The 21,082-nt window shown below is 41.1% G+C and overlaps 1 protein-coding gene across 3 annotated transcripts in view; it reads right to left on the reverse strand.

Moving 5' to 3' along the window:
* The window catches only part of daam2 (dishevelled associated activator of morphogenesis 2), a 98,099-nt gene that overhangs the window by 6,404 nt on the left and 70,613 nt on the right, over window positions 1-21,082 (reverse strand). For 2 of the 3 annotated variants that reach the window (XM_008302225.1, XM_008302233.1), the window contains exons 9-24: window positions 20,874-20,940; window positions 20,641-20,758; window positions 20,354-20,492; window positions 17,596-17,654; window positions 17,222-17,409; window positions 16,007-16,309; window positions 14,588-14,695; window positions 13,004-13,033; window positions 11,041-11,147; window positions 10,044-10,128; window positions 8,961-9,067; window positions 8,038-8,126; window positions 5,889-6,057; window positions 4,659-4,766; window positions 4,365-4,425; window positions 3,940-4,071 (exon numbers count right to left, since the gene is read on the reverse strand). In XM_008302225.1, coding sequence (XP_008300447.1) covers window positions 3,940-4,071; window positions 4,365-4,425; window positions 4,659-4,766; window positions 5,889-6,057; window positions 8,038-8,126; window positions 8,961-9,067; window positions 10,044-10,128; window positions 11,041-11,147; window positions 13,004-13,033; window positions 14,588-14,695; window positions 16,007-16,309; window positions 17,222-17,409; window positions 17,596-17,654; window positions 20,354-20,492; window positions 20,641-20,758; window positions 20,874-20,940 — 1,870 coding nt within the window. The remainder of the gene's footprint in view (window positions 1-3,939; window positions 4,072-4,364; window positions 4,426-4,658; window positions 4,767-5,888; window positions 6,058-8,037; window positions 8,127-8,960; window positions 9,068-10,043; window positions 10,129-11,040; window positions 11,148-13,003; window positions 13,034-14,587; window positions 14,696-16,006; window positions 16,310-17,221; window positions 17,410-17,595; window positions 17,655-20,353; window positions 20,493-20,640; window positions 20,759-20,873; window positions 20,941-21,082) is intronic. The other variant, XM_008302241.1, reaches the window with a different exon arrangement.

The following is a 21,082-nucleotide window of genomic DNA, read 5'->3' on the forward strand; positions in this document are numbered from 1 at the left end:
AAACTGTACAGCATGTGGTCCTCGTGTTGTGATAAAACAGAGTTGGGGATCGCTATTTTCTGAGGATGCAAAACCATCCTGTCATTATGGGAACGGTCACCATGGCAACCCCACCATCATCCCTCTCTCTCCTAGTAATTATGTGTCTGGTCAAATCTGTTTCCTCTCGTCCCCTCGGGTCTGTGCTGAATGAGTAAACACACACACGCGAGCACACACACACACACACAATGAAGTGGAGAATGTGAAGTCACACAGATTTAGCTCATCTCACACAGACACAAACACAGCCGCGCTCTGTGAGAGGCTAATTATCTCGTTGTGTACTTGATGGAGAATCAACGTTACTCCTACTGTTTGACTTCAAATTATATTGGATTGTTTTTTTATCATGGATGTTGAGTTATGACTTTTCTCCTTCTTAGATGTAATTTTCTTTTAAAAACACCACAAACATCCTGCCATTTGTGCTTGCTCTGCAAATGTGCTACGCAAATGCAGTGAAAGCTAACTGAATAAATCACTGGTATTTACAAACAACACAAACCACCTCCTCTTTTATCCAACGCAAGCGTGTACAGGAATATAGCGATGTCATCAGTTTAAATCAGATAATTTTTTTAGCTGATCTTCCACCCTTTACAGACAGTAATACAGTAAAGATCTGAGGAAATGAGCTAAGTTTGTTTTACAGTAGTCCCTCAGTTAGCGGAGAGCTCCCTGGAATGTCTCTACACACAGACACACACTCACACACCATACCAGTCTATCTCTGTCAATGTATGAATAGTGCTGCAGCCAGACAGTTTTTATATTGGGGGTTCAGAGATCATTACTTAGACTGGGGTGGCACACCAAGTAACGATGCTTTTTTTTTTTTCCTATGTGACAAATTGATGTGGGTCACATTGTTGCATTGATCACTTACTTTTGTCATTTGCTTATGCAGCAGGCATGACTGCAATGTAGATGTATATCATAACAACTCATTTATAATATGTTTTTAATGTAACCCTTAATTGATGAAAAAAAAAAAATGGTAAGGTTTTTCCAAGGTGTGGTTTCTTAATTGTTTCTGATTATAATTTAAACGATATTAGGGTTTGGCTGTAGTTCCAGTCCTATGAGTAAGTGTGTAGCCCTCTAACAGGCTTTACTATTGGTTTGTGTGGGGTGGCCAGACTTCAGTCCAACCCAGGTCACCCTTTGGACTCCATATTGAAGTGCAGGAAGAAAAAACAAAACTGAGAGATGGTGTCATAGTTTATATTGGTACTGACGATTACCAGCTGTGAGGTGGTTCAATGGAAGTAGGCAACTGGGAAATAAGTGCTGGAAATTAGTGGTTAGTCAGAATGAAAGCATGACCAAAATACTCCAAATGTGCAGGGAGACTGCAGTGAAGTCAGGTTGGTTAGATGCTCTTCTAATAACGCCTGAAAATATATTTAATTTTCAGGTAAGTCACAGACCTTTCATTCTTTCATTGCACACAAGATACGTTATATGCTAACATATATATCGATACGCCTGCTACATACACTATTTACTATTTATGTGCTTTTACAATGCTCAGTTGTTTATTTGACAAAAAAACTATAACTCGCGAATACTTATATTTATAAGTCAAATTTTTTACAATGTTAACACGTCCATATGGTGCTTTTTAGACGCTGGAAGACACATAATGATCAAAGAAAGCAATCAATGCCACGGTGGAGCATTTGTACCTTAAAACTACAGTGTATTGATACTTCTTCAGATATTACAACCTGTCATTGTATGGCATAGAGAAGATTTACAGTGTTTAAGCAGAGTCAAAAGTGAGCTGGTGTGCTCGAGTTGGGAAAGGGGCGGATGAAAAAGAGGCAGGACTTCATAGACCTGCATATTCTCGAGGAAGCATCAGTGTAGAGTTACAGCTAAGCCATTTTAAGGAAGGAAGAGATTATTTTATTATTTATTTAGGCAAAAACATGTAACTTCAATACATAGATATGTGTCTTTATAGGTTTAATAAATGACCAGAGAGGGACTTTAACGGTACCAAATGTCACACATTAAATCGTTATCCTGATAAAGGTTTGTGAGTGTGTAAACATTAGGAGCAATATAGGAAATGACTTTATGTTAAAAAGCATATTATGTTGTTGTCATCAAATCAACAAAAATTACATGACTTCAATGATAGCAATAATAATAATAATAATACTACTACTACTACTACTACTACTAATAATAATAAGCAGACATTACACATGCGGTGGCAGATTAGTTAAATCAAGTAAGTCTCTGCAGGTCAGTTCACGTACTGTTGTTATAGGAACTCATAACCAGCTATAACGGCTGTTCTTAAGGCAGTAAAACACGATTCAGAAATCATTTACACTAGTGAGCTTTGGAAAATTGTGGGCAGCAATGTGAACATACATGATTTGAAACAAATGGGCTATAACGTGCAAAGACATCGGTGTGAGACCTGAACGGCTTTCTGATGAAGGCAGATTAATGACACTCATAGGTGCCGTATTTAACGTTCCAACCCATCTGCTGTGAAGCCAAATTCACATTTGTGTCGTAACCTGGGTTTTTCAGGCCACATTTCCCACTACAGATCATAATGTTTCCCATACAAAGTCACACGTGGTATACGTGTATCGTGAAGCACTCCCTGTTCGGCTTTTTATTCTGCTTTGCCCTTGGCTACAAAGAGTATTCTCTGGACACGTTGATGTGTGGGTGTGTTGTTAAGTATAAACCCGACCAATCCCTCTGTATGACACAAAAATCCCTTCCCTCCTCTGGAAACCTCTGTCCCAATAACCCACATGACCTTTCGTAACTGTAATCCTTTGTAATGTATGTAGTAGTGTCTAGTGAGCACGTGTGTGTCTCTCATAGACACACACGTATACAGTATTTGTTGCCATAGAGCTTCATCAGCCTCGGCGGGCTGTCTACTCTGTTTACTCATCCTCTTCACTCTTAAACACGAAGCACACACCCACACTTCCATATTTGTATTTCACTGGAAACCTAACAGAGCGTCAGAGGGCCTTGACAAGCACTAAGTCAATGTGTCACACTCCCCACTTACCGAGCACACAGACACACACTCATAGACACAGTTTAGAGTCTGGGCCAGTGAACACAGGTTCTTTTGTTTTACAGCTGTAACTGGTGCCCTGTTCCTCCCGCTCTCTTCCAGTGACGTCCCAACTGGTGCATTTTTCCTCCAATTTTTAACAGACCTCCTCCTTTAACAAACAATTAAGCAAACGGGAGGCTCCATCTAAGACCCAAGGGTCTTTCCTCTTCTCTTTTGTGCCATCTCTCTTACAATCTGTTGATCCTTTAGAGAGTTTAAGCAATTGCACTCTTTAGCATCACTATGTCGGTTATTTTGGAAGATCCTCATCATAAAGTGTAGTGTACTATGCTTACATTGCATGTAACGTGAGCACTGAAGGCCTGCAAATTAAATAACATGTTCACATAAATCTTTTCAACACTGACTTACTTTGGGATTTCCACAGTCCCGCTGATATCTTCAGCTTACATACTTCCTACCATACATCAATACCTGAGCCAGTAGGGTACAAAAGGCCATTTATCGCAGTTGTAAAAAGGAGGAGAGTGGATGTAGAGACAAACAAAGAGAGGAGCCAGGGGAAATCCAGGGTAATCTTTCAATGCTGGGTTTCCTAAACTCTGCAGAAGTTATCCAAATGAATGCACAGAGGCTTCACAGTTTCTCCCATCAGTGCTCTGTAATACTCTTCCTTCCTTCTCTTCAGTCTGTCCGACATGCAGGCTTGGAACAAATTGCCAAGAATCCATTAAAGCCACCCACATGGACATATGAACTTACACTTGATCCTCTCTGACGTCTGCATACATTATTCACTGTAGAAATGAATGGTTAACCAGTTAAGTTACCTTGTCCTTGGCTTCACTCAGCTGGTCCTCCAGTTCAGAGAAGCTGAAGCCAGCCACAGTGATGAAGTCCCCGATCACGGCCACAAACTTATCCCCGCGCTCCCTCGTCCTGCTCTGCTGGTGGTGCAGCTCCTGGAGGGGGTAACAGACCAGACACGTGATTTTCGAACTAAAAACTGTCCAGCTGAAGAGGCTGAAGCATGCTTCTCATTCTTTATATTTGCTTCAGCTCTCTGTGAACTGCAAGGTGTGTATTTGCACCGAAGTCCTTGTTTCTGTGTGTGGCAGCAAATGTGATCCATGTAACAGTGCGTGGAACATTACCAGTGTTTAAACACCTCACTCTGCTGTCCATCTATGCACCGCTTGAAAACATAATTACAGACAGGAGAAGAACCAGTGGGAGGGAGCGCATAACAACTCACCGCCTCTAGAGCCTTCAGTCCACTTTTGATATTGTGCACTTCTTTTTCCAACTCTGACAAACTAAAGAGAGAGAAATGGAGATAATCCTTGTCAGCTGTTTTCTTGTACTGCACGTCGCTACAAGTTCTCAGATTGAATGTGTGTCATATGTTACATTTTAAATGACTTTTTAACTATTAAACGAACCACATATCATACAGAGCATTCTTACAAAAAGTAAGAGCTGCAGTGCTTTTAACCACTTGCAGTCTTTTCCCTCCAAACATCTGCACAGTGAAATGAGCCACACTCACTTGACTTTGGCAGCCTCTGGTACACTGTTGAGGTCCTCCTGGATGTGCAGCGTGTCTGGGTAGTTCTTCTCAAAGATCATGATCAAGTAGTGCAACATGGTGATGTTTCTGTGAATCACAAGTGAAGACAAACAAACACAGTCAAGCGACCTTTAACTAAAGTAACCTTGGTAACACTGCTTTGCTCAGAATTGGGATAAGTCCCTATCCAATCATTTATTTGATCCCCTAAAAATTAATTTCTGTGTATCAATGTTAGATATTTAGAAGCTGTTTCCACGACAACAATCCCTTCCTGTCTTAAAATGGCTTTACAGTATTGCAGATCTATGAAGTCCTGCGCTCTTCCCTCCCCAGTGTACCAGTTCACCTACAACTCTGCTTTCATAGTTTGGACACATTTTTTAAAGCAAACTTTTGTACAAGAATTTATTAAAAAAAAAAAAAAAAAGAAAAAAAAAAGTGTTCCAAGTACATAGAAAATGATGTTAATTATACATTCCACGTAGATATATGAGTACTGGAACTAAATAGGAAGTGACAAGTATTACATTGTCAATTGCTGTGTCTCAAATTTTCACTGCATATTAATTCTGTACACTGTGTGAGGCAGTCTAATCAGCATATGAACTGTTTTATCAATTAAAACAAAAATATCAACATACGTTTAATTTTTTAAAGAAAAGATAGTTTGTTTTGCAACGTAGGCTTTTTGCTTTGCATTGTGGGAAAATATCGTGCATCAATTACACTATGAAATCTACTGTATTCACTCTGCACGCTGCCTGCGCATACACTACTTTGTCACTTCTTTAGTGTGAAAACACTACAAACTCAACACCTGCTTAGATGCGGTATGTAGTGTGGAATTAGGTCATGGCAATGGAGTGAGTGTGCTATGCTAAGCCCATTTTATTGTTTACGCTTTGACAAGTTTGAGCCATGGGAAATTATGCTGCAGTAGCTGCCAGCAGTTCCTGTTACCAAGGTAACAATGAATGTACAGAGTGCGTTTTATTACTTTTCATACTAAAAAACTGTTTTTTTTTTTGTGGGGAAAGATCAGCACAGATAGTAATTTGCAGTAGACACACTGATTCCTGCAATGTGTGCTTGACATGTGTGTCTCTATGTTACAGTGAGTTTTGTCACTGCAGGCAGCATGATTTTCAGTGCATCAGTCTAAGAAGCTGAGGGTTAACTGGATGTCCACAGTCCCCCCTGGCCCACCTGTCTATGCTGGACTTGGTGTCGGCGATCTTGTTGAGGCTGGACACCTTGAATCCATAGGCGTTCCCCCTCTGGCCTTTGTTCATGAAGTTGCCGAAGGCCAGAACTACCTCCAGGACCTGAGTCAGACGCTTGCTCCGCACCACCTCCTTGGATGCATTCAGGATAGCTGGAGAGAAACGGAGAGAGCGAGAGAGCGAGAGAAGCAGCTGGAGAGATCATATAGTTGGTGACTGACATGTTTGCACTTTCAACCTTTTATGTTGCATAACAAACTGGCTTTAAAACCGTTCCCTTCCATTCTGTTTCTTTACTCAACCTCCACAGACACAGAGAAACTCAAGCCTCAGCTGAGTGTGGCCCAAAAGCTCTCATCTTTTCCTTCATTTTTCACATCCTTCATGATGAGTGATCAATATTCCCCACAACAACTGGGCAGCTTGGTGGGGAAACCCATCAAGTCCTTCCATAAAACAGCAGGGGGAAGGGAATATTCCAAACACATCCCCATACTGTCCGCTTCGTTCCCTCTGAGAATAGACATGTCTGGCAAAGTGCAGGTGGTTCCCCCTCTCCACAGAGGAAACCTCAGTGTGAATGTGAAAATCATTAACAAAATCTTTATTGTTATTGTTACAGTTCTTTCTGCTGTGATACAGCATGGGAACTATTCTTCTGGCTTTGCTGACAGTGTGCTGCTGGAGGCAGAAAGACCTGGCTGCACACTGCACTGTCATGTGAAATGCTTCTATTGAACACGCTGGGTGGTCCAGAGAAACACAGTCTCTTCTAGAATATATGACGAAGTAACATGAATAATAAAATGAGATGAGAACTTTATAACGGGCATCGATGAACAGTGTGGTCTGGAAATATTTGGATGCAACAACTGAGATTCTGGAGGTTTGAACCAAAACTCAACTCACAGGATTATGCCTCTGCTCATATTTTCTTTCCATTCGTGGCATTGAATAATGTATTTCAGAAAAAAAAAAAAGTTCTTTGATCTGAAACTAGAATGAATTGACTATCTGACAACATTTCTGCAGATTACCGGGACTAAAGTGTCAGTTAGCACTCACTGCAAATAAAACACTGCTGGCAAAAATGATGTGATGTGCTCATCAAAGCCCAGACAAGCTTTGAGGCCAGCAGAGAAGTTTCTGTCAAGTAGCTCTGGCTCAAACAGACGCTGTGACAGCTAGGTCACGACACACCCTGTGCACGCACATGCATGCACACATGTCTCATAGCAGCCTTTTTCCTCCGTCTTTGAAGTAAGCTGCAGTGTTTATGAGAGGCGCTCTCCCCTCTCAACATGGGCCAGCTTTCCAAAACAGCCTCCTTGGTAACCTGGAAGCTGGCTTGAAAGGAAAAACTACACAGGGCCCATATACAGCTGACCACCCTCTCTCACCTTGCAGACACACGTGTACACTCAAGACAAAGATGAGACTGTGAACAGCACTGGTCACAGTGCACAAAGCTGATGACATTTTTGTTTTGGCTTTTGGGTGTGTATCTGTGTACAATGTGAATGTGGTATGCCCTGGAACATGTTATCCAAAATGTAATCTCCTGCTCCATTTTCAGGTAAAACTTAAACCATGTTGAAAGAGTGCCGCTAGATCAGAGAATCTAAGCTAATGCCAACTAATATCTGTGTCTTTCAAATGAAAATCTGCGATTATACAACACTTTATTATTGTCTTTTAGTCCTTTCTGACTTCTCCACCCTGTCTGGAGCACTAAACCCTGAGCCCAGTCCTCTCTGATGAAGTCTTTCAAAATAGGTCACAAATATGATTTTATGAAGAGTATTTCCTTAAATAGCTGGCCACTTTCAACAAACAGCACTACAGCAGCAGGACATTATATGTAGAGTCCAAATAAAGTAGTGTTTGTGTTCATGGTAATGACCGAACATGTCACACACTGCGACTCACTGATGTATTTCTAATAGTTCTTGGACAACAATGGAACTCCAAGGCACAAAGGAGTAAATTGGGCTCATGCACATAATACTTCTAATTATAATCCTTTCAATGTCAGTATTGAAGAAGAAAAGCTTAATATTTTCCTTTCTGTATCACAAAGTTCACTTCTGACTCCTGTTACTTTTAGTGGCCTCCGAGGTGTGTGTCCTTACCTTCAACCTTAGGCTTGGTTTCAGCTAGACGCTCTGCAAACTTCTTCTTAAAGAACAGAGCCTGCAGTCTCTGCTGGTAGTGGTCAATTCTGATGAAGAAAGGGGAGAGGTAAAAGGAAGAGAAAAGGGGAAAAAACAGAGAGGGAGGTAAGTTGGACTTGTCTCCAGGGGAGTGTAAATTAAAAGTTAGAAGTCACCCAATTGTGCAAAACTCCCTTTCTCAGTTTTCACTGCTTTTATCATCCAATAGACTCCCATCAAGCTGGAAAGTTGACAAATGGGCATGTTAAACTTGCTCGAAAGGAGGGAGTGGAAATTTCAAAGAGGGACAGGGGATATTAAATGGCAAAAAAAAGGAAACAACGAATTCCCAAATGTATTACTCAGACCAAAGGAGATGCGGTCAAAAGGAAAGAAAGTGGACAGAGTAATATTTCACTAAAGGAAATGAAAAGGCTTAATTATCTTGTACAAACAGTGTAGATTCTGAGGAAGGATGGAGTGCAGAAAAAAGGCACTGATTTAAAATGTCTCCACTGTTTGATATGATTGCGGGCCTCAAAGGACAGCCATAACTTCTTAGCTCAGCGAAATGATGAATCACTCTGGAGTTTGGGGCCTGTTCTTGATAACACCCTCCCGTTGATGCTTCAAAAGCTTCTCTTTCTGAAAAGACATGCCTTGATCCTGCACAAAATCTGCATATTCTTGGAATACTTCCATTCTGATTACACGCGATAGACTATCAAATCCGTTTCAACACGCGGACACAGTGTTGTGTTTTGCTTTCTTACAAGTTGAACCTGTTAAACATTAACCAGCCCTGACTGCACTGAAACATGTCGTCAACAAGAGAATCAGATACCCAACACCAGTGCTGTTACTTGAAGCAGAGAGTTATATAATGATGTACTCTTGGGTACCTGCTCATTTCAAAGAGGAAGCGGTCAGCCCGGGCCATCCTCTCCAGCTCATGTTTGTGCTCCTCCAGCAGGTCAATGTCACTTTTCTCTGGGACAAACTTCAGTAGCTGCAAATACAATGTTAGTCCAAATGTTAATGCAGTACTCTGTGGAGCAAACAAACATGTATTGCAACAAATTACAAAAAAATTCTGGTATTACTTAGCTTTCTACTATATTGTTTTACCTGTAATGTTTGTTGATCTACCAAAAACTTTATGAATGTAATATTACACTGCAGAATAACCTGAAAAGATCCAGGCCTCTGAAAGTTTCATCGCTGGCATTCTGCTCAATGACTGAAACCTTTCTGCATCATGCCTAATGATTAATAGGAGCACATTCTTTGGTCAGATGGGACCAAATTCAGTTTGTTCAGGGGTCCAGCATGTTTTGTGGGACTACCACAGTGAATGCATAGTCCTCACAGTGAAGCACAGAGGGTGAAGTATCATGATATAGGGCTGCATGAGAGCAAAAGGTTTCTAAACAAGAAAATAGTGAAGCTATGACCTTGTCAAGTGTGTCACCTGACTTGAATCGATTAGAAAACCTTTGAGGCATTTCATAGAAAAAGGCAGGGCCGACACAACCAACAACAACAACAACAACAAAAAATCTATCTCTTCAGAATTTTGCTAAAGTCCATGCTGAGCAGGATTTAGTCTGTCATCAAAAAATAAAGTTGAACATATAAACACTTTCAGATTTGAATACCAGTGATGAAGTGACTCTTGTTGCACTGAAGGGGCCTTGCAAATACCCTACCGGTAAACTTTGAAATCATGCAGTTACTGTAAGGTGATACAATTTGGAATAATCTAACATTTAAGTGATATGGCACACAGGTGTAGTCACTTCTGTGATATTCTGAACATCAGACCCTTCTGAGGCCTGTTTTTGAACAATACATCATTTTTTCTCTTTCTGTCAAGTAAATCCATAAACATTGTTATGACCCAAACAATCACAACAGATGTGTACGCTCTGCTACTCTGCTTTCTCACACGTGTACAAGGTCATTCATCAAGCACTGAACCATACCTGCTCCAACATATCTTTGGCTAGCTCTTCTCTCTCATCCATCTCTAGGATCGCCCTCTTGATTTCTTCATTGCTCATTTTTAACCTTAAAAGGAAGAAGATGTTTATTGTAACTACATTCATAACAAACTCAGAATAAAAACAAAACTACAAGTGGACTGCCACCAATACCCATTTTGGAGCAGTGAAGCCCTCCCGGGGACACTGCCAGCTGTTTGCAGTACATCTGATCAGTGTTATGTGTGTTGGGTTGTGATCAATAACAGCATATTTAGTCTGTGCATCAGAGCCTTACTGACCAAACCCTGACCCCATTTGGGTCTAGTTTGTGGCCCAGGGTCATTCGCTATTGACACAATCGTGAGTGCAGGGACCATGCTGCTGTTTGGTCAGACACACAAAGGTTCAGGAAGCCCATTTATTGATCTGTAGAGGGGATTGGTTAGGATTGTAATTATCTAAAAGGCTTTGGATCATTGCTTGTTAAAAATTGATTCTAGGTCAAATGCAGTGGGACTTGCAGGTTCTCAGGAGAGGGATCAATTACATATGTCCCAATTTAATCATGTGACTTAATGTGGAGACTGATGGTGCTTGAATGCGTAATAATAGACAAAATTTCCTGCTGAAATTTGAACTTTACTTCCTGAGACGCATCCTCATCTGGACAATGCTTTCTGTCTGTAATATGAATCAGTTTGCTCTTCAAAAAAAACAAAAAACAAACTGGATCTGAGGTTAATTACACTGACAGATGTCCTTGTGTGTTCATTAAAAGCAGAGTTCTGGTACCAGATGTAAGAAACACTCGTCTTCAACAGCTCCACACTGAGTTACAGCTCTGACCTCTGAACTGAAGACTGCAGTGTCACTTATGTCACAGTCATCAGAAATCACAGGATATCTCTTTAGTATTATAAACTAATTACCAGATAATAACCAGCTGTTTACTGATGGTATGATGCAGTAAGTAATCATTCTGGTTGTGACTTCTTACTTTGAGAGCAGGATGACACAGTTCTGTGCACGTCTGCCATCAATGACTGACAGCTCTTTGACCTTCCGTGTGCTGACGTATATGTCATCCATAGAGCCCGTCTCTTTCTGTAAATAGATAAGACAGAGAAACCGATTAAGTTTGCAACATTGTGCTCTCAGAAAATGCACATCGTGCAGAATAAAATGTCTCTTCCTCACATCTGTCTACCATCTTTGTCTCACTGAAAGACAACCCCTTCTGCGCATTTAACAATGTGTTAATTTAGAGCAGATAAAAAACCCCTCAAGAACCAAAGCCAGCTGTTGCAGTTGTCTAATTACTGCCACTATTAAGCACAGACTAAAAGGCTGCACTCCAGCCAAACACTTTAGCTGACATTCGATCAAGTACCCTGGCCTGTTTTTGCAGGTAGTGGCTGTGAATGCCACTTGCCATGCATCAACTGATATAGACCATAATGCACATCTCGTTTAACATTAGCAACCCTTGACTCAGTTTGAGAAGGTGCACAAAAACATATAACAAAAAAAACTGTGGAAAAAAAAAAAAGAGAAATGTCAAACAATCTGAAGCAGGTCTTGGGAGGAGCTTTTTTGGTGAGTCACCACAGCTAACACAACGCAGGCAGACCTATAAACCTCTCAGAGGAACAGGAAACGCAACTGAAAACTTGATTCAAGCCAGTCCGATATTTTTGTAAGCTTCACACAAATGTAGTATTAAAATCCACAAGGGGAAAGAATACATGTCTGAGAAAACTGGTTGGAGCTGCATGTTAGACACATTCTATTTATGGTCCGAGCTGGTTTCCTGCTTGCCAGAAAACTTTCTCTCTGAGGTTGCTGGGTATGACATATGTAAAACAGATGCGGCTTGTAAAGAAAGTGTCGTTTTTCCATGCCCGTGCTGACCCGTACTGGCTGGCAGCAAACTGAGGTTGGCACCGGGTTAGGGGGACAACTCCCATTCACTGAAAACTGCCAAAGGCAACTTTGCCAGCTTGCACAGCATGTGCGCTACACCCAATGTAACTGGAAACTAGCCCCCTCATCTTTTCTAACATTTATTAAGTGATGCTGATCGAAATGTGGTCAGGTGTTTGAACTGTTGTAAGTGGCTGCACGTACATTCAGGGTATTCTTGCTTTGGTCACTGTGATGAATTATGACAATTTAAGAAATTAAAGATGATGATGGGAATTATAGTAATTAGCACAATAACTGAGATGAAAACGGGGATGATATTGAAAAATAAGGTAGTGGTGATGAAGATTAATGTGACGAGCTTTCAAAATCTCCACTAAAACAGAAGATGTCTACAGCTACCCAGCTATGCACGTTTATGCATTTGCATCTTCCTGTTTATTTCATACAGTGGCAAAAATAATGTTTTGACTTAAAACAAATATCGTTCAATGCTTTAAATGTTTTATGTTAAATTTCTGACCATGTGATGAATGTAGGTGCAGAATACCTCCACTTGTAGCTGAGTTTTAGTGGAGGAAACAGTTAAATGCTCAAATGTGCTCACCAGCTAAGTGCTAACTTTCTGCCTGGTATTTGGCTTTGGGCTGGTTGTAAACACTGGGTTCATCTGAACTATTTTGCAGTTAAAAGCTGCCTGCTTCAGTTGGAAAAGATGCTAATGAAGGCAGTGAGACTAAACCGAAACAGTCAAATTGTGAGTCGTAAAATCAAAACAATGAGCTGAAAGATGCTGCAAATCTGCATCAGGGAACTGGTAACATCTGCTGTACTGGTAATACAAAAATCTGGATTTCAACACTAAGGTATGCCAGATTCACATATTTGAAGACTTCCGAGAAAAACACCAGCTTTAGAGACAGTAACCCATTCATTGTACAAGTAGCTGACTAGCTGATGCACTGCAGAGGAGAATGTGACAGAGCAATGAAAGTAGGTAACTACGTCTTCTAAAAGCTGGAAGATCTTCAACTCACCTGTTTGAAGGATTGGTTAGTTAGCAGGTCCTGCCCAGGCAGTCGGAGTGTAGAGAGACACAAAAAAATTGAAAACACATGCAAAGATTAGCATTTCAAGCAGAAAAAAAGGTGATGGCTAGAGCAAAGAACTACAACTACTGTATGCATACTACAAGCTGAAGCTGGGAAGCCCTCTGTGAGAAAAACATAAATCATCTACTGTCCAAGTCATCAGGGGCTCATGACTTCTGTATCGGAGGCTGTGGTGCATAGGTGAACAAAAAAAGCTTTTAAACCCTGTTCTATTTTGGTTTCTGTAATCTTAAAGAGGTCATGATTGTTCTAATGTATTCTTTTGATTGCGTCTACATCTGTCTTGACATGGAAAAACAAGAGCATGAAAAATGACTGCGGTACCTAATCCTACAGAGGGCAAATGTAAACAAAAGCCCATTTTGAAAGAAGGACCAATGACAAGTTTAAAAAAAAGCAATTATGCCATGGATAAACATTGCTATATCGCCCTGTGTTGAATTGAATCTCACTCTTGCCAAATGGAAGTGAGTTGTCAAAGCCAGGAAGATCTTGGGTTTTTATGTGGCCATATCCATAGAGATCTGCATTTAACCATTGGCCTGTGCCAATAAAAACCTGCTCTGTATAAATAAATACCCACAGTAAATCACTGTCAGCAACAACCTCAAATGACCCATTACTCTTTAATAAAAGCCTGCAAAGAGACGTTGTGCTTTTAGCTGTCAGAAGGCTTTTAAGCAAGCCTGTAAAATACATTATAAACAAATTCAACAACGGCAATGCCTCAAAGGGGACTAAGTATTGATCTTTCAGTGAGTCTTAAAGACTTTGCTTTAAACTGTGATTACTAGAAACTAATTAGGGCATATTAACATTCGGTTACGAGCCATTTAAAGCAATGTGATAGATTGGTTTATGCAGTTGTACCCAATATTATCACATGACAAGTGGTGTGCAATTAGTTTGTAGCCCAGAGGGAAGTAATTACTATGTACTCTGTGGTATTGCCACAAAGGCACACATACTGCAATTATCCTATTACTTAGTCCTTGGTTCAACATGATTTTGTGAATAGCTTCTTTATTTTAGTACACTAGCTTCAGTAAAAAGTTTCCTGTATCGTGACTCCTCGTGACTTCAGTGGTGTCGACTGTTTCCTCCGCATCGCCCTGACTCATGAGCCCGTGAAGACGCAGTCAGTTTGCCGGTTCTCACACAAATGCTCTGCAGATACTAGTGCAAAGCTTGAGCTCTGTGGCATCTCTACAATAAGGCATTCAGCAGTGAACAGCTGCTCATGTTAGCCTGGAGCTGGACCCTTGGCACTCTCGAGAGTCCTCTTAAAACATCCCACCCCTCAGCCCATCACACACACTTTCACTAATACACACGGTTAAAGAATCGAGGCCAAAATCGTACTCCAACTCAGCTCGAACAGTTACATTTACTACACGCTCGCCAAACCAAACACATACACACACACACGCCTACACACACACACACACACACTCAGTTGTAAGTCATACAACCGTATTCCAGAACACCCACTCGCGAACAAATCCAAACCTGCTGTCTCTGATATGCTGAAAACATCTTCTCTATGTCCTTGAGGTCAAGGATCTTGAAAGCTCTCAGGTCATCAATGTCGTTCCAGATGGTGCCATTGATTACATTCTGAAATGGAGTAGAGAGACATAAGGGATTAACATTTACCCACTGATTAATATTGAAGGCACCACTTCTAGGTTTTGTGCTCTTTTCATATACTCATTCAGATCAGGAATGAACAGATGTTTTGAATCTGTAGTTCAATAAAATCAAGAAAAAGACCCCGGGCCCTATTTTAACCACACAATTGCAATGGAGTGCAAAGCGGTGGGTCTTGGACGTACAAACTGTGTGAGTGTCTCCAAGTGCACTTGCTATTTTGGTTCATGTAGGTGCAGCAAAGGCTGACTGAAGTTACACTTAAATATGCAGAGATATAAGGGTGTGGTGAATAATAAGGACACCCTTGACCAGTCATGGCTTCTGTTGCTCTGCTGTGTCAATCACAGCGAAAAATGACAACACCCCAGCAGTTGATTGAGTGGATGGTTTCTTCCACTTTGCTGTGTGGAGGGTGCAGAGTGGCACAACACAAACACAGCCAGTCAGATCTGCTGCTCGTTATTTAGTTCAATGATGATGATGATGAAATTAAGAATGAGAATTGCTTGTTGAAAAAGTTTGTATAATGGCATCAAGTCAATGCTATTTTGGGAATAATTCTACAGTATTTCACATTGCACATGGCTAAATATCTTAAGCTTTTGTTCTGAAATGCAATTCAAGAATTAAGCTGAATGTCTGTTTCTATAACTGGAGAGAGGGCTGTGATGTACAAATATGAGGTTGCAGATTTATTAATACTTGCACGTGTCTTGTTGCTGCAGGAATTTAACCATATGAGCCCTATGAGGCTATTTTTGAGGGTAATTTTAATACTTATCATGGTCATTATAGGAGTCAGTCATATATGCTAAATCTTTTTTTTTTTCCTGAACGGTATCGGCTTCCCAGATCTTCTCTCGTTAAATATGATAATAGTTTCAGATTTCTAAAACTAGCCCTTATGTCAAGAAAAAGTTGGAGATTGTCTGGAAATATGGCAATATCAGAACCTTGATGGTGGGAAACTGTATGATGTATTAAACTGTGAAAAATACATGCTAACGGAAATAAATGTTTGTTTGTTTTTTTTCGTTCAGGTGTTCGCATACCGCAAACCTGTGTAGCAATGACAAAAAAATAAAAATAAAAATAAAAAAAGAGAGCATAAACAGGGATTTCCTCATTTACACTGCAGATTATCTGTGCTCACACTACTAAGTCATAGGATCTGTGGGGCCATAATGGGCTGATATTGCAAAATGACATTTTCTTGTTAAACTAAATAAACTTTTAACAAAACTAACAGCGCGAAATTTGCAAGTGTTAGCTCACCTCTCCTAGTTTAGCCCAGTTGAAGGACTTGAGGGGATGAGAAGGCTGAGGGATGGACTTGGAGCGCATAGTGCCCATTGAGTTGAATGATGAGGGGACAGGAGGAGGTGGAATTCCGAAGATGGGAGGAGCTCCGGGCGGAGGAGGCGGTGCTCCGGGCGGAGGGGGAGGTGGTGGAGGAGGCGGGCAGCTGAACGGTAGAGGAGGTGGAGGGGGAGGGAAGCCACCCATCATAGGTGGTGGAGGAGGAGCCACGGGGCCACCAGGAGGAGGAGGGGGAGGCGGGAAAGATACGCTGCCGCCCTGTTGAAGCACAAATAGAAAAATACGTTATTATATGGTTTGGATAACATCACATTACAGTTGTGTGTCAGACACTTTACGACCAATGTTACCTAAACTTGCAGTTAAGCTCGAAACTGTGTTGCAGGGCTACATCGAGACTGCAGGTTAAAATAAAACTAAGCAAAAAAATAAGACAAATGCCATAAACGCTCTGATGTTTGTGAAAATACGCTGGTTTGTCATCTTACTGGGAGTTAGAGAGGTCAGATATAGATTTAGTCTTTGTGCTCTGGACACCAGACAACATAACTAGCATAGCTTAGCATATGCTAGGCTGGAAGCAGGGAGGAACAGCTAGCTTTCATTAAAAGAAGACAAACAGGTCTTTTTATAATCATCAAGACAATCTTAGTTACAAGTCGCATCTTGTTGGTTAGAAAACTAGCCATGGGCAAAACTCATGAATACATAAAACTGCAACCTGACTTCTGAGATGCTACGTTCAGTTAAAGAGTCCAGAAGCTGTTGATAGACGACTGGTTCCAACACATAAGAGCATGTAAACTGGACCCATGGTGCTACATGTTCGGTACAGTCTTGGTTATTGCCGTAGACACATAAACCTGAGTAAATACTGTATGACACCTCTTTAGGGGTCATGTTTTCTTCTTCCTCTATTGTTTATGCTACGCCAGTTTAACACATCTTGCCCAATGTCTGCAGTAAATACAGCAAGTTCATTTTGTAGTTTTCAGTAAGAAAGCAACCAAGTATGATCAGTGTATTCTGGATGAGTTGATGTTCTTCAGCTGCACTGCACAAAAAACCCTCATATATACTCAGTAACAAGGTCTACATGATAATGCAGAACATTACTAACTTATATTGCATGTCACTTAGTAGCTCGGTATAAAAAGCAGCACTGCTCACAGCTATCACGTCATTAATGCGTGACGACAGGTCCAGCACTTGCTCCCGGGCTGAGCGCAGCTCCACACCCTCTCGTTGTAGCTTGTCCTTCATCTTGTTCAAAGTCTTCATCATGTCCTCCTTCTCCTGGGTCTTGGTATCACACTCTCGCTCTTTCCTCTCCAGCTTTGCTAGCAGCTCTCCGTGATCTGACAGTAAATCATGATTGTTAATTTGGTGTCGATTCTGATACTACAGTGCATACAGGCAAAGGTGTACTCAGAGAAACAGACACTGATTTGTACAGAAATCTATTAAAAACTAACTCATGGAGACATTAAAAGGGGATGGGGACTAGATGATGTATTTCAGTGCAGTGCGTCAAACAGACTTACCTTTCCTAAACTTCTCTGCCTGGTCTCGCCACTGTTTCACCTCGTTTTCATTGACCAACCTGTGAAGCAGACACACAAAAATGAGCATACTAAAGCAGATAGACTAAGCACAGCCTTGCAAAGAACACTTGCATTTATAGGGGTCAACTGCAGTCCAACCAAGTCACGCCAGGACATTCTGAGGACATCAATTCACTGGACTGGAAGCCCAGCGATCAGTTACACTAATTCTTGAGTTTCTTTTTAGTTTTTTCATTTCCAGAATAATAACAGCATTGACTGGGCTGATGCAGTTTGCTCTTTTAAGCTCCATAGTACAACATTAGTGCTTAAAGTAAATAATGCTGGGCTGAAATCAGTTATAGATTATGAGTTATACATTCTGGTTCTTGGTTCAGCTTGAGGCTTAGGGTTAAACTGATGTTCTGATACAGAAGTAAGTGTGTGTAATGTGAGAAATGAGCGTTTGTGATTAACAATCAACTGTACATGGGTGTAAGTAAAGACACAAAGGTAGGAGACATGAATGTAAATGAAAAGATTATCAGTGGGATGTTTTAAGAAATTAATTTGGATGAGGTAAAGACTGGAAAATGAAACCTTGAGCATCGGTGGTGGCCATGTCTAGAGTTGAAAGAATAGACATGATTCAGTGTCACTACTCATACAATCGAAACAAACTACATGAAATGCTTGAGACACAGAACTAGTGAACAAAGAATGTGCTGAGGTATGACAGAAAATAAGGGCAAAATAGCTTCATTGTGATGATGATTAACCCTTAAATGCTTATCATCAAATCAAATGAGGAAATCCACATGGCAATTTAAAAGCAAATGGGTCATTAATCAGTTTTCACTCTTTTCAGTGCTCATGTTTGTGAACAGAACTGTCTGAACCTGATTACAAAGCCAGAAACGCTTTAATTACAGCTCGAGCAAAGTTCCACTGATCCGACTCATTAAAACAAAAAGACACAATCACTTTTTTGTTGACCAGTCAAATAAATACCTCTTCATAGCTGTGGAAAAATGTGATTTGTACAAGAGTGTTAATTTTGGGCCAGGCACATGTGTGAGTCGTCAGAGCCCGTCGTCATGGTGACCGCAGATGATGAATGACTTTGTCTCCCAGTTGTTTTAACAGTTGTTTTAACGTGCCCCTCCCTCTCTGAGCAGTCGTGGCACGAGCCATACGTTTGGCCCGTTAACTCTCGGGGCCTCCGGCATGCAGCCAGCGCAATGAGGAAATCTTAGTTTATGCACTCATTTTCCAGGCACAATTTACTCTGAGAGAGTTTATGGAAACACATAAGACTTTGGCAGAAATGTAAAGTGAGGGGTATGTCTGACCGCTGTGATGGATCTGCAATGGACAGCAATGAACGTCCGTGCTCAGATGCACTTTCTGTATGCTACTGGAAGGAATTTCACTCAAGTGTGCTGATTGCACAAACAATGGTGGCTGAATTAGTGAACAAAGCAGGAGCTAGCCAGGGCCAAGGTTTACCATGCTACATGTTTTATGGTGCTTTCACCACTGAGACTAAACACATTCATCACTGATCGTAAGCTTGGTTTAAACATAACAAAAATGAGCAGAAGAAAGATGGTGAAAGAGAAGAATGACAGCACATCAGAAAGTGAAACACCAAATGTACTGTATGGACACAGCCTGGAATGCCATCTTTTAACACTACCTACACTCTGCACATACCGCAGACTTTGGCTGCTGAACATAAGTTCAGATTAGTTTCAAAAATCAGTGAAACCCAGACCACCAAAACCAGGAAATGTCACAATCATTTGACAGAACAGCTCTGAGCGACAGTGTAGACTGTGGCCATGACGACATACGCAAAACGCAGACTTCCAAGTCATGGTTGGTTTTCTTTGAGAATATGATTTCTTCTCCCTGTTGTTTCCTCCATGAAGCCAAGTTCCTGCTTCGCCGCACCAAAACATGGCTGACTTGGCTGAGCAGCCCTCCTAATGCGATTAGGGCGATTTCCTTTTGATCTCTGGCTTCCGCTTTCATGCCAATTCACGCTCGGAGCGAATCTTCCTCCGATTCAGCCCTGGACCCCCTGCTGCCACCCTCACATCACCTTACCTTCCAGTGCAGCACATTTCCCGCAGCACTTTACACTAGTACAAAAGCATAAAAAAAAAAGAACAGCCAGGCTCGGAGCATTGAAACTGGTCTTATTATTCCCATGAACACAGGTTTACTGTATAGGCTTGCCTATACTAAAGCTCTGATGCACAACTCATGATATTTCAGTACTTGTTTGCCTTCCAGCAAAGTCTCGATCATTGTAACATAAAAGCACATGATGTTGATATCAGGCTTTGATCTTAGTTGGAAGTGATTCTGATTGGATGCATTAACCATAAGATTTTCCCAGAAACTACAGTGTGTTTATACCATTGAAGGATAAGCAGAAGCTTTTATAAAGGCATGGGGGAAGTACTGGAACTACAGCACATTTACAGTAAGTCTCTCTTGTAATGCCTGGAAGTCTAATGGTCAGCCTGGATTATCACTTACAGCACAGTAGCTTCTGAAGATGGAGAATGATTCAGATAAAGCATTATTCCTGCCATTTAGATACACTCGTGAATGCATCAGAATAGGAAATGAACTGTGTGACAACTGTCACAGCAATAAGAAACTTGCAGAGCTTGACCACTGCTGCATACTGTGTGTGCTTTTGTGTGGTTCCTGCTTCGGTTGAGAGCAGAGAGATTCTACTTACATGCGAATGATGTTTTTAACACTGAAGTTGTCCAGAGGGGCGATGTCGGGGTCTTCTCCCTTGTCATCCTGCAGGACTATCTGCTGGAGAATCCTGTCTAAGAGCTGCCAGTGCTGCAGGCTGCCACCACCACGTTTATCTGGGTGTGGAGTTCCAGGCACATACAGTAGATTAGTCCCAGTGAATGATATCTACAACACCATTGCTATGTTTTGTCTTTATTACTCACAAGACTTGATTTATTGAGTTTTTTTAAAATGTGGATTCTTGCAAATGCGTCTACTCACAGGGCATCTGCAGGCAGTGTTGGAGGATGGAGAGGAGGTGTGGGTAGGAATCCGTGTGGCTCAGTTTCTTCTTGATTAGCTCAAACATGTTACCAGCACTCTTTGTATCTACATGGGACTGTTAAGGTAAAGAAAGAGAGTCACTCTGGCTGTTAATATAGAATTTGAACTTGAAATGAGCAGAGTCAAAGCAGCAACGACATAATACACTGAGTAGCAGCGGGATCACTCACCATATCAAATCTTTTGGCCAGTTCTGAGTCATCCTCATTCCGCACCATCTCAAAGAAGTCCAAATGCCTGGGTACAAAGAAACAACAGTCTGATATTAAACAATTATCAGCAGCTTCATTTCAAGTTGATGATGCACCACTTGTGCGTGTGGTTTCAGAATTTGGATGTGAAACATGCTTAAATACAATAAGTTTTCCTTAAGCACCGT

Source organism: Stegastes partitus, unplaced genomic scaffold, assembly GCF_000690725.1.
Source record: "Stegastes partitus isolate 25-593 unplaced genomic scaffold, Stegastes_partitus-1.0.2 Scaffold36, whole genome shotgun sequence".
In the NCBI taxonomy this organism is placed as follows: Eukaryota; Metazoa; Chordata; class Actinopteri; family Pomacentridae; genus Stegastes; species Stegastes partitus.